The following is a 14,564-nucleotide window of genomic DNA, read 5'->3' on the forward strand; positions in this document are numbered from 1 at the left end:
ATACAGCAACCCCTAGGGCACGAAAGACCAGAAAGGCACGTATTCCATCCGAGCTGCGGGCGTTTGCGTTAACGCTGCACTTCTATTCTCCATCAGCTTCCGAGTGTGTACGCACGAAGTTTAATCGCGCACTGTCAGCAGAGCGCGCTCTATACGAGAACGGTGTACAGAATTCCATCAAAGGAAATGCTGGCTTCACAGATGAGTCACTGTCTCGAAAAAGCTAGCCCAATGCCGTACAAAAACTATATACTGTACTTTGATTGTTGATGACAAATGAGAAAATATGTTGACATTGTGGGCGACTAAACGGTTAGATATGCGGACTTTGGGACTGGAATACATGATGACAGACTATGCTCGTTGCTTAAACTTATGACTTATGTTACTTGGGCGTTTTTTAATTGATTCATTGACAGGGTAAGAGAGAGCGGCCGAGCCTACGAAATAGTATCGAAAAAGCTGTATCTATTGAAATAGTGTCGACTGCAAGCTGAATGCCCTTGAAGCACGTCCATGCAAAGCCAAAACTATTCTTTTTGAAGATTTTGAGCTTGTCTTGAGAAAAGAGATGGCTTTCAAGCCACGAATATATATCCTTCTTGATGAGCATATCGGTGTGGTGCTTTGGACCCACATTTATATTCCGCTCAAAGAAAGTGCCCGAACTCCATATATGCATAAGACTCCAACACATTACGAACGAAATAAACAGGAAAATGAATGCCGAGAAGTGAGGTCTGCTCTTACGAGGATAATTATAAAAAAAAAAACAGTGATACAGGCCGTTCGGTGTGCATGCTTGCAAGGAAAACGCCAAAAGAAACAGAATAAAACTGACCGCATTCTTATCTGCGATTTCGCTTCTTATTCTTGACAACTTCTCCCTTAATGTTCGCCATTATAACCATTAAAAACCACGGCGGAAAGACGCGGTCAGCGCGGCGGGCGCGCTTTGGCTCCCGTTTCTTGCCTATGGCAAGATGGCCGCTGCGCGCGCGGCGCGGCTTCACTGCGGCCCATTGGTAAGTATAGGCGGCCTCCACTCCAGCAAGTGTTATTTAAACCTCCTTGGATGGGACCACCCCTTTAGGTTAACTGATAATTTTCTCATTTGCCTTGCTGAAATAAATGCTGCTTTATTTATCATGAGACTCAAACAGTTGCGGAAAGTCGTAAATAAAATACAGTTATTGTTCGCTTTGCAAGAATGATTTCCTTTTCTTTCCATTTCTTAGACAGCACCACCTTTTCAGCACGCCCGTTTTCCAAAGCAAACATGGCGTCCATGACGTAGTGGGATATAGTGGGTCAGTGTGCGGCCGCAAACGCGCTGTTTAGTTCTCCAAGAAAAATAAACTCGTAATATGACACGAAAATGTACACTGAACAATCAAAATGTCACCCCATTCACATTTTAAGTGCGAATGCACTTTATAAGCGACCCTGAATCCGCCGTCCCATAGCAACGCCGCGGAGAGCGGAGAGGAGGAGGAGCGTCAGTAGCAACGGCGCAGCGACGTCACGCCCCACGTGACTGCGCGCGCTCCGCCCTCCGCTCCGTGGCTGCGCGCGCCCCGCGCATTGCCTGTGGTGATGAAGGCCGGCGGCGAGACGCCGAACGAAAGCGTGCGAAACGAGCCGAGCACCCCGAGGCCGATCGGACGCGCGCTTCAAGCGAGACTTCCTGGACCGCAGCTTCGGATATAGCTGCGCGGTGTGCGATCGACTGTGGTTCGACAACAACCTGAGCCCCATCTCGGGCGTGCGCAACGCCGCCAACAAGGGTGTGTTCCAATACTCACCGTAGACGGCTAAATAGACAGCTAAGTGGACAGCGGCCATCTTAAGTCCCATTCCAATTCTCACGTAGCTGGCAAAATAGACAGCTTCGAGGAAGACAAAAACGATGCAGGCTACTTTGCTGTCCAAACAAGATGGCGACTCAGCGCAATGCTCGCGTAGCTCGGATCTCGCCGGTATGGTCGTCTGTACACCAGTAGGCGCTTTTCCAGGCGCTCAATGTAAGCTACGTTAATTTTTTCATAGGTTTGAACACGAAAGAGGCTAAAGAAAGAACATTTACGTTTGTTTTCTTAGCTTTCTCTTCTCGGCGCTAGGTGGCATCACGTCGCGTAGACGTCTTCTAGACGCGTTCCATTTGTCGGACAACATGACCTCGATGCTGTCTTCTAAGCTGTCAGCATAGACTGTCTACGATGCTGTCCAGAATTGGAACACAGCCCAAGTTGAACGCGTTGCGGGTTCTTTGGAACGAGTTCGGAAGACAGATAATCATCATCAGTAAAAGTGCTTTGCACTTAAAAACGGCCAGACCCTCCGTGGGTCGGCTGGCGCGTGCTCTCTCGCTGCCGTCTCCTTCGCTCGGCTCTGCAGTTTAGTCGCGCGCGCCCCCTCATAGCATCACCCCGTGCTTCGCACTTCCTCATACTCCCCTTCGGGGAAATGCGGGTTTTTGTGTATATGTTTTTGTAAACGCGTGAACGATGCGAGCGAGCAAAACCGAAATCAGCCGCAAGCTGCCGTACTACGTTAAGTCCCTAGAGAAAAATCTAGAAACTTTAGAACTACGTGCGGAGCAACACGAATGTGAAGAAGCCCCGCCTCCGTAGCCTTCGCTCCACTATGGTAGCTCCACTGTCAAGATAACTCCAGTGATGGTGCAAGCTGCTTGCAGTGCGAGCGTCTGAATTCCGGCGAACGATTTTGTTCCGTGGTCAGCTGCGCGTGAAATTGAGCTATTTCAGCTTTATTTTTCAGCTAGGCATTGAAAGTCACCGATTTGCAGCGGCTGAAACTTTGGTAGGAGACGACGGCTCCGCTGCATGCGGCAGATGACGTCACACACGCCATGGCAAAATGGCGGTCGCCGGCAGTGGGAAGGGTTTGCCCCGAAATATTTGAGTGGCGCCAGGGCTTAAAGTCTCCCTTTATTGGAGGGGGGGCCCTCAGAGGGCGGCGACCTACATACATACACACATACAGCCCCTCAAGAAATGGAAGGGGGGCCGGGTCCCCCCAGGCCCCCCTTGACTTTAAGTAGAGTCACTAACTTTAATTTTTCCAGTGACTAACTTTAAGCACTGAGTGGCGCCCTCTCGCGAGTGACGTCATCGCGGGGACTAGCGCGTGCGCTCGCTACGTGAAGGCTGCTCGACGCTATCAGCCGGTCTGTCCTGCTCGAGTTATTGAAAGATTTGTGGGCAAGTTCATAAAACAATTTCCACTGAATGTTCAAGCCAAGTGCTTCGCGAAGTCGGGCGGAGTTGCCGTCAAGAGCACGCTTAGTCTCGATAACTCCTGGTGTCATCTGCTAGCATGTATTTACGCCTGCATGTATGGCGAGAACTTCTTATCATGACATTTTTTTCTGGCCTTGATACACTCATATGACTTGCCTGCCCGTTTTCGACCACTGACTGCAGCGTTTAGGCCTCGGCTTCCGCGTCCGCTTTGTAGCGCAATGTATGTATACAGCGAGCTGCGCGTGTTCGGTTGCGAAGCCTGCTCCGTTGGTTAAGTTCCGTTGTTCGGAGTTTTAAAGCATATGGCGAACGACTTGTGATGTCATTTAAAAAAATGAAGTGATCGTTACAGGCAACACTTGATTAGATCCAAGTTTTCAGCAGCTGCTGTGTAAGCGCGTCGTAAGTACTTAAGGTTTAGACAGGTTTTTTCGCATTCCCTTATGCGGCACATTTTAATCCCTGCGTTGATAAATCGACGTTTTCTGACTCGTTCACAGTAGTCTGAAAGTACACTGAACAGAATTAGTGTAATCATCATCAGCCTGTCTACGCCCACTGCAGGGCAAGGCCTCTCCCATGTTCCGCCAGTCAACCCGGTCCTGTGCTTTCTGCTGCCACGTTTACCTACAAACTTGTTAATCTCATCTACCCACCTGTCTCCCCCTCACGCGTTTGCCATCTCTTGGAATCCAGTCAGTTACCCTTAGTGACCACCGGTTATCCTGCCGACGTGCTACGTGCCCGGCCCATATCCATCTCTTCTTCTCGATTTCAACTATGATATCCCACGGCCGGTCTGGAGGCGCGCGCTCGCTCCCTTCCTTACGGCCTGAGCAGCTGTCGGGAGTACAATGGAACTTTTTATATACACTCACGACGGCGCGCTCCGCGTGAGGGCGTCGCGAGCCAACCCCCCATAAAGCCCCTTGATCTTGAAAGTAGCGACACTCTCCTCCGCGCGCGCGTTTTCCTCCTCAATTCTCCTCGGATTTCTCCCCTCCCCTGGCCGGCGCACTGCGCACGGCACGCTGAACCCTCCACTGGCTCGCCGCAGCCGCATTAAAATCACTGCGCGCGCTTGTTTAATCGGCTCCTTGAAGCGTCAAATGAGAACCTGTTTCTTAAGCAATAGTCATGACGAAAGTGGGCTTCCGATAGAACAAAGTGACAAATATATTTTTAAAGACGCTTCGGTATATACAAATAAGCGCTTCGAAAAAAAAATGAGTATATCAACTGGCGGCTGAGCGGTTTACCTTCTCGTCGCCGCCTGGGCTGTCCTTAACACGGTGTATTAACGCATATAATGTAACCAGCATAAAGTATAGGCGAGAATTTTTTTCATAATTGTGGTCTTGATGAGCTAAAAGAAGGCACCCAAGAAGGAATGTGGTGGTTTACTTAAATTGGGCCAAATGAGTGAGCCGGAAGCCGTTATGTGTCAATGCCGCTGTCAGACACGCACGCACGCACACGATGCATGCACGCAGGCACACACACACGCCTATACACACGTGATAAAGACACGCACATACGTACACACACGGACATGCATACACACGCGATACAGACACGCACACACATAGATACACACGATCATACGCACGGGATACAGGCAGGCACGCTCATACACATGCAATATAGATACGCACATACATACACACGCGCGTACACACGTGTTATAGACACACGTGCGTGGACATGCGAACAGACACGCACGCACTTACATACACATGCGCATACACACGTGATATAGACATGCACGCACATACATACATATACACGCGCATATAGACGCGATACAGACACGCACATACATACATACACACGCGATACAGACACGCACGCTCATACATACATACACACGCGATACAGACACGCACCCTCATACATATATACACACGCGATATAGGCGCGCACGCACATACATACACACGTGATACAGACACGCACGCACATACATACACACGCGATACAGACACGCACGCACATACATACACACGCGATACAGGCACGCACGCTCATACCTACACACACGCGATACAGGCACGCACGCTCTTACCTACATACACACGCGATACAGACACGCACGCAAATATACACACGCGATACAGACACGCACGCTCATACATACATACACACGCGATACAGACACGCAGGCTCATACATACATACACACGCGATACAGACACGCACGCTCATACATACATACACACGCGATACAGACACGCACCCTCATACATATATACACACGCGATATAGGCGCGCACGCACATACATACACACGTGATACAGACACGCACGCACATACATACACACGCGATACAGACACGCACGCACATACATACACACGCGATACAGGCACGCACGCTCATACCTACACACACGCGATACAGGCACGCACGCTCTTACCTACATACACACGCGATACAGACACGCACGCAAATATACACACGCGATACAGACACGCACGCTCATACATACATACACACGCGATACAGACACGCAGGCTCATACATACATACACACGCGATACAGACACGCACGCTCATACATACATACACACGCGATACAGACACGCACGCTCATACATACATACACACGCGATACAGACACGCACGTTCATACATACATCCACACGCGATACAGACCCGCACGCACGCACATACATACATACACACGCGATACAGACACGCACGCACATACACACACACGCAATGCAGACACGCACGCACATACATACACACGCGATACAGACACGCACGCACATACATACACACGCGATACAGGCACGCACGCTCATACCTACACACACCGCGATACAGGCACGCACGCTCTTACCTACATACACACGCGATACAGACACGCACGCAAATATACACACGCGATACAGACACGCACGCTCATACATACATACACACGCGATACAGACACGCAGGCTCATGCATACATACACACGCGATACAGACACGCACGCTCATACATACATACACACGCGATACAGACACGCACGCTCATACATACATACACACGCGATACAGACACGCACGTTCATACATACATCCACACGCGAGACAGACCCGCACGCACGCACATACATACATACACACGCGATACAGACACGCACGCACATACACACACACGCAATGCAGACACGCACGCACACACATACACACGCTATGCAGACACGCACGCACACACATACACACGCGATGCAGACACGCACGCGCATAAATACACACGCTATACTGAGACGCAGGCCATACATACACACGCGATACAGACACACACGCACATACACAGCGATACAGAAAACGCACGCGCACGCACAAGTGATACAGAGTATCAGACACGCACGCGCAGGCGCACGCATACACATACGTGCGTACACGCACAAAACACCGCGAATACACAAACGCACGCACATGCACTCACACGTTAACACGTGCGCACACGCACATACAAACGCAGGCGCACATATGCGCACATACAAACACGCATACACCTGCACACACCCGTACACACACGCCTGGAGGGTTGACGCCTGGAGGGTTCATGGCGGGCGTGAGCAGCTGAAGGCGCGCGAAGTTTGCTTGCGCTCGCTTCTCGTGACGTCAGGGTCACCTGACTGGGAGCTATCGCGCGTCGCAGCTTAGTCGCAGCCATTCAACGTTGCGGATGCGCCGGCTCCGCGAAAGAGAGGGTGAAAAAAGAGGAGGTTGACGGCGCGGCGAGGATGAGCCGGCGTGGATAAAGGAGCGTCGCTACTTTCCAACATCAAGGGGCTTTAACCCCCCAAAGCGCGTTGCGCCGCTTGCGCGCCGTATTGTAAACCAACTGTGCAAAGCCAATTTCTTGTGCTAATTACTTCTTCCGGTTGTAGGAAGCGGCGAAGGAAGTACAGGTGCGTGTGGGGACAGCAGGGCCGTACCCAGGAATTTTTTTCGGGGGGTGTTTGTGTGTAGAACGGCAAACTTTGGCCACTGGTGGCACAGCGACCGAGCGCGCGCCTCCAGACCGGCCGTGGATATCCTTAACCCCCGTTTGTTCCCTGACCCACTCTGCTCCCTTGCTGTCTGTTAAGGTTACGCCTATCATTTTCCTTTCCATCGCTCGTTGCGTTGTCCTCAATTTAAGTTGAACCCTCTTTGTAAGTCTCCAGGTTTCTGCTCCGTAGGTAAGTACTGGTAAGATGCAGCTGTTATATACCTTCCTCTTGAGGGATAGTGGTAGACTACCATTCATGATTTGATAATGCTTGCCGAATGAGCCCCATCCCATCCTTATTCTTCCAGTTATTTCACTCGCATGGTTCGGCTCCGCGGCTACTACCTGTCCTAAGTAGACGCACTCCTTCACAACTTCCAGTGTCTCGCTACCTATCGCGAAGCGCTGTTCTCTGCCAAGATTGTTGCACATTACTTTAGTTTTATGCATATTAATTTTCAGACCTACTCTTCTACTTTCCGTATCCAGTTCAGTAACCATGAGCCGTAATTCGTCTCCCGCGTTACTCATCAATGCAATGTCATCAGCGAATCGCAGGTTACTGAGATACTCTCCATTAACTCTTATCCCTAATTCTTCCCAATTTAGGGCCCTGAAAACCTCCTGTAAACACGCGTTGAATGGCATTTGAGAGATCGTGTCTCCCTGCCGTACGCCCTTCTTTATTGGGATTTTGTCGCTTTCTTTATGGAGGACTATCGTGGCTGTGGATCCGCTGTAGATTTCTTCCATTATGTTTATATAGGCTTCGTCGATGCCTTGATTCCGCAGTGCCTGCATGACTGCTGATGTCTCCACCGAATCAAATGCCTTCTCGTAATCTATGAAGGCTATGTATAGGGGTTGGTTGTATTCCGCGCATTTCTCTATCACCTGATTGATAGTATGAATATGGTCTATTGTTGAGAATCCTGTACGAAATCCTGCCTGGTCCCTTGGTTGATTGAACTCTAATGTCGTATTAATTCTGTTAGCAATTACTTTTGTAAATAGCTTGTAGACAACGGAGAGTAAGCTTATGGGCCTGTAATTTTTCAGGTACTTGACGTCCCCTTTCTTATGGATCAAGATGATGTTGGCATTCTTCCAAGATTCTGGTATCCTCCCCGTCGAGAGGCACTTCGTATACAGGGTGGCCAGTTTCTCTAACATAATCTCTCCACCGTCTTTCAACAGGTCTGATGTTACCTGATCCTCACCAGCTGCTTTGCCTCTTTGCATTCCCTTTAGGGCTTTCTTTACTTCTCCTGTCAATACTGGTGGGATGTCAGATTCCTCTGCGCTATTACTTCTTCTTAGGTTATCATCCTGAATGCCTCGGCTGCTGTACAGATCTCTGTAGAACTCTTCCGCTACCTCAAGTATTCTATCCATATTGTTTGTGACCTTGCCTTCCTTGTCCCTTAATGCATACATCTGATTTTTTCCTATGCACAGTTTTGTCTTCATAGCTTTGAGGCTTCTTCCGTTCTTTAGAGCATGCTCAATTCTCTCCATATTATACTTTCTTATGTCGGCTACTTTACGCCTGTTGATTAACTTCGAAAGCTCCGCCAGCTCTATTTTGTATGTTGCATTTGAGGCTTTCATAGCTTGACGTTTCTTAATGAGGTTTTTCATCTCTTGGGATAGCTTACCAGTGTCCTGTCTAACGACTGTACCCCCGACTTCCACTGCACACTCCTTGATGATACTAGTCAGATTATCATTTATTGCGTCTACGCTAAGGTGGGTTTCCTCGGTTAAAGCCGCGTACCTATTCTGAAGTGAAACGCTGAATTCCTGAACTTTCCCTCTCAGAGCTAGTTCATTAATTGGCTTCTTGCGTATCAGTTTCTGCCGTTCCTTCCTCACGTCAAGTTGAATTCTAGATCTTACCATTCTATGGTCACTGCATCGGATATTGATAACTACTTCCACATCCTGTACAATGCCCGGGTGGCCGCACATTATGAAGTCTATTTCATTTTTAGTTTCGCCATTAGGACTCCTCCACGTCCACTTACGAGTAGCCCGTTTTCTGTAGAAGGTATTCAAGATGCGTAAATTATTGCGTTCTGCAAACTCTACTAGTAACTCCCCTCTGGCGTTTCTAGAGCCGATGCCACATTCCCCAACTGCATGATCTCCAGCCTGCTTCTTGCCTACCTTTGCATTAAAGTCGCCCATCAGTACAGTATACTGTGTCTTTACCTTACTCATTGCTGATTCTACGTCTTCGTAGAAGCGTTCAACCAGCTGATCATCATGGCTGGATGTAGGCGCGTAGGCCTGTACCACCTTCATCTTGTACCTCTTATTAAACTTAATTACGATATATGTCACCCTCTCATTAATCCTATAGTATTCCTCTATATTGCCAGCTATATTTTTATGAATAAGGAACCCCACCCCTAGTTCTCTTGTGTCAGCTAAGCCACGATAGCATAGGATGTGTCTATCCGTAGTCGAATTTCAGATGCGACATCAAAGCTGACCGCACCCGGCGCGCAGGCAACGCAGCCGCTCTGTTACGTCAGACAGTGTTTCAATCTCGTGTTGAATCACATCCCGAACTCGCTACACTCTTTTGATGCAACTACAGTTTCGACTAGTACCTACGTCACTCTCGTTTCGAGCGTGTCCTATAGTTCCGGAATAACGTACTTTTTCCAAGGCCAAATATGTGCTGACGCGTCGTGACGGTTCTCAAATAGGGGAGCACCATTTATAGTTAGTCGTTTGCTTTTGGCGTGCTTTTGATCACAAAGATTGCGTGAACCGTGCGCGCAGTGCCCGGACCCGACACATTGCCCTGCGACGCCGTTCTGCCCAAACACCGTTACACCATGCACGCCCAACACCCCGTGCGCGCCGGGAGGAGGCAGCACCGCCGCCAGGTGGTGGTTTGCCGGGGCCACCGCAGCCACCGTATCCACCGCAGCCACCGCAGCCACCATACCCGCCTCCGCCTCGTAAGCGTCGGCGGAGCGGGCCGAAGCAGCACAAGCTGAGGCACCAGAAACGCCTACGCAACCAGCAAAACCACCAGCATGCCAAGCGACCGGCCAAGGCGAAGAAGCGGCAGCCTTCCGAGGACGAGGACTCGGAGGAGCGCGGTGAGAAGGCCGGCGAAGAGGCGAGTCAGCGCAGCGCGCAGCCGGTCGTCGCGGGCCGACGGTGCCACGAGGGCGACCAGTGCGACGACGGCCGTTCCTGTCCGCCGCGCGGGAGGTGCACCGGAGACGGACGCGAATGCGACGCCGACCGCCCCTGCAGCGTCGAGGAGGGCGGCGACTGCGAGCGCCGCTGTCCCGCTAAAGGACCCAAGGAGGCGCGGCGAAAGCACAAGGCCCACCCGTCGGCCACCACTGCCTCTGATGTCCAGGAGGCCTCTCACGAGGATACGAGCGAGCAGCCTACATCGAAAACGGAGGTAAGGCCGTCGCAAACGTGCAAAGCCGTTCCCAAGTACGGGCGCCCCTGTTAACGAGGAAATTCCAACAGGTTCCAACAGCCATGCCATTGCGGGTCGTGTGAAGGGATCATCTGGTAGTTGAAACACTTGCATGCGCTTTACGATTAGAAATCAGAGGACCCGGCAAGCGGGTTCATACGAAGTGACGTATAGGAGTGGTGGCTACTGTGAATTGCGTTATGTATTAGAACCTGATGGAATCTCTTCCAAACATTCTAAGTCGAACATGCATATATCAATCGCAAAAAAAAAAAAAGAAAAACGGGGATTAGTTCGAGATATCTGAAAATTCGATATAAAACTTTTGATTGCATTTTCGATGCGAATTTCGGTGCGCAAGTTGGCTTCGCGGCACTGCTCACGATAATGTAAGGAAATGCGCCTTCTCGCAATACGTTTTTTTTATTTAATTTTGTATGTTTCCGCGGTTTGTAGAGTGGGATGCGGGGTTATATGCAAGGGGGGGGGGGGGGGTATACGCGAGAAAATACGGTATTGATGTAAATAGCAATTCACAATTTTCATATGCAGTTGTGTGTACTTGTCAGGCATTAAAGGGACACTAAAGAGAAACAATGAATCGGTTTAGATCGATAAATTGTGCTCTGAGAACTCTAATGTCGTTAATTTCGCCATCATAGGTTTATTCATAGAGGAGAAAATGAAGTTCAAAGTTTCATTTTTAAATTTCGCGCCGAAATCTCCCCGCGTGACGTCACGGATTTCAAAGTGTATTATTGTATTTTGGCGCCATTGGCTCAACAAAATTACCCCGAACTTGGTATGTTAAGTCTATGGCCCCCTCAGAGGACAATGTACTTCATTTTTACCAATTAGGAACTACGTAGTCCCTAGTAGGCGCCGTCAAAACATGTGACGTCACACCGAATGGTGCGAAAACTTCAAGGTGGCGTCGCCACCCACATTTTGTTTTTGCGCGTTTTCTCGCTTACTAAGCGTCTTCTCGCAGCAAGCGTGGTGTTTTTGGTATCGTGAAAGAGCACTTTATTAATATAAGAAAAATCGTTTTGCTCATTAGTGTCCCTTTAAACATCTAGTCTTCCTTCCCTAATGCCGGCCATGTTTTAGAATATCGTGCTTCTTTGGATGTTGTATGAAGCGGCGACGTAAGGCCTCTTTCGCCCACGTTCGACTGTACTGATTATCGCCAGCTTTGTGGAGAACAGCAGGCAACCTCGCACGACGGGCCGGCGGCGCAATGACGAGGAATCATGGTGGAAAGCACGTGATGGCAAGCAGTGGCTTCTACTCGCTCTGCACAGTGCCCTTCTAATCAAATCACTCGCTCTTGCAAATGCATGCGGAAAAGCCCAAGGAAAAGCAAAAAATCTGTGATGGAAAGCCAACTTCTTGGGGCACTTCGCACTGTTGGGTGTTCGATGATTTAAATTAAGTGTTCCGGCTATTTTTGTTCAAATGTACCCGTAGATTTTCCTATGCAATCACGTTAAAACATTGTCGTGTTCAGAAATAGTTCGATATAGAGGATAATTCAATTTACCCGAGTTCAATATGGCCTGGTTCGACCGTACTTGTACAATCCGACTACACATGGAATTGTATGTTTATCACCGAAGAGTTTTGCAGCATGTGAGAAGTCTGCACCGAGCTTTTCCAAAGGATAATAAAAAGCCACAATTCTGCTCAGCTTAATTAAGTGAAATTATCAGCAGACTCATTCACCCCGACGTGGGCAACCCTTCCTCAGCCTAATTTAGTTTAGCAGTTGCTTAAAGCTGTCAACGATGAGGCACATGGCATTAGTGCTCCAATGGAACTTGAAATTCATTTACAACTTGTAACTCACTATTTTAGAATATGACTCAGGCTTGAACTCCAGCTCAGTAGCCGACTTTAGCTTGAATGTTAAGTTTGGAGAAGCACTCTCTGAACACCTAACAAGAAGACTGTGCAAACTGACTTGACACTGATTCCTCTTTACAGAAACAAGGCATGAAGCTGGAAAAACATCCCCAACAGCAGAGGCAAGCACACAGCAGGAGACTTCAGAAAGCGAGCAAAAGTAGTTAAAAGCATTCCTTGACTCAGTGGAAAAGACAAATGCGGGCTGTGCAAAAGCTGAACTTGGTGCTTCCCACCTTTCCTGTCTCCAGTTTTCTTCACTCACACACATCCACGAGTGCTACTGTACACCAGTGCTCAGGCCATGTCTCACTATGCACTGCACTGGGGGGAATGTCTTATTTTCACGGTCACACGCACATACATTTTCATCATCTTCCTTCATTTTATCATGGCACCTAATAAAGCTCAGTGTCAAGGGCCTGTTTGATAACCTGCATTATGGGGTTCGCTTCGTGTGCAGACAGCACATAAAAAGAAAAACTAGGTAGCCAGGCACAGACGCTCACAAATCATTTTACATGTATATCAACCACACCCAGTTCTTGAAGCAAGCACATATCAACCTAGAACTTAAAAAACTTATACTCTAGGGTGTTTCATGCCAAAAGCACAAGACTATAAAGGCACGCTGCAATGGAGCACCCTGGATTAACTTTGACCACTTGAGGTACTAGAGTGCACCTACATCTAAGAACACAAGTGTTTGTGTTTATGCATTTGGCCCCCTCTTCAAAATGCAGCAATTGTGCTCATGAATCAAAATCGTGCTCCCACGCTTAGCAGCACAGCACCATTGCCACTAAGCTACCAAGATAAGTTTCTGAGGTTTACTTTCCTTGGCCAATAAACTGCCTGAACTGCCTGAACATGGCCTCTAAGCAGAAAGGTGTCGGTTGCATAGGCAAGAGGGTCCAGCGAGCTCCTCGTCGTACGTGATTGGGTGGCAAGTTCACTCATGGAGCAGGGCAGGATATCTTGCAAAGCTCAAATAAGCCCCTCAATTCTTGCTCTTACATAGTTTTGCAGTTCATTCACCGACTACGGCCATCACCCTCTGCGAGTAAAACGGCTACTCTTCTTTCTCGCTAATCTGGTGTGCACACATGCCGCAGTGTCACAGCGATGGCAAGATATAGGAGGAAAAATATGGCAAACTCTACCTACGCTATTGGAGAAGTCCCATGTCTGTTGCCTGGTGCGCTTGCATGCCGAATTGGCTTTTCTTGGAAGCACCTCCAATATCTCATGCCATGATTTTGAATATCTGACAGCTGCCCACCTTTCTTATGTAGCCAAGGAATAAGCTGAAACAGTGTCCATATAGACCCCCTTCACTACCTAGTTCCCTTAATACAAAGAAAAAGATGGTGTCTGCACTGCACTGAATGCCTTTTATTGCCTTCAGACTTGCCGTACTAGTACTACCTTTCTGCCATGCACATTACATTAAGGGTGGAATGCAAAAACACTCCTTTACATAGATCTAGATACACATTGTAGTAGGCTTGTGCAAATAGTAAATTTTAGGTTTGAAGCGAATTCGAAGCAAATAGTGATTTGGTAGAATAATTTCGAATTGAATTCAAATTAAATATATATAGCATGTTATAAAAAAATGAGCATATTTCTCATGACCCAACTAACCTGCACAATATCTTTTTTTAAATTAAACAAGGCATGCGCAAGTGTAATTTTTTTTGCTTCAAAGGAGGTTGAAGCAACTTTGAATAGTAGCAGGACTTGACTTTCGGTAGAATGCAAGTGATAACCTGTAAAATATGTTATGTTTTATATTTACTATACTTAAGAGCGTATAAGCCGGTATAACAAGCTTTTAAACTTAAAAAATTATGAATCGATGTGAGGGTAATATGTTCATTTAACCTTGAAGTGGGGCTTCGCGGCCGTGCGGATTTTCCATGAAAAGATGTATTCACGGTACA

At 48.4% G+C, this 14,564-nt stretch overlaps 1 protein-coding gene across 1 annotated transcript; it reads left to right on the forward strand.

Moving 5' to 3' along the window:
* Positions 1–2,880: 2,880 nt before the first annotated feature.
* Positions 2,881–13,468, forward strand: LOC125757882 (serine/arginine repetitive matrix protein 1-like). Its single transcript, XM_049414174.1, has 4 exons — positions 2,881–2,905; positions 10,028–10,692; positions 12,700–12,778; positions 13,362–13,468. The coding sequence occupies exons 1-4, from the start codon at positions 2,881–2,883 to the stop codon at positions 13,466–13,468; spliced, it is 876 nt and encodes a 291-aa protein (XP_049270131.1).
* Positions 13,469–14,564: the final 1,096 nt, after the last annotated feature.

The sequence above is a fragment of the Rhipicephalus sanguineus genome, chromosome 3, assembly GCF_013339695.2.
Source record: "Rhipicephalus sanguineus isolate Rsan-2018 chromosome 3, BIME_Rsan_1.4, whole genome shotgun sequence".
Classification (NCBI taxonomy): Eukaryota; Metazoa; Arthropoda; class Arachnida; order Ixodida; family Ixodidae; genus Rhipicephalus; species Rhipicephalus sanguineus.

What these genes read in the sequence shown, in the direction of transcription:
- LOC125757882 (XM_049414174.1), top strand. Translation starts at nt 2,881, where the DNA reads ATGGCGGTCGCCGGCAGTGGGAAGG. An exon ending in GGTCGCCGGCAGTGGGAAGG is followed by an intron (nt 2,906 to 10,027) that starts GTTTGCCCCGAA and finishes TTGATCACAAAG; the next exon opens with ATTGCGTGAACCGTGCGCGC. An exon ending in AGCCTACATCGAAAACGGAG is followed by an intron (nt 10,693 to 12,699) that starts GTAAGGCCGTCG and finishes TCCTCTTTACAG; the next exon opens with AAACAAGGCATGAAGCTGGA.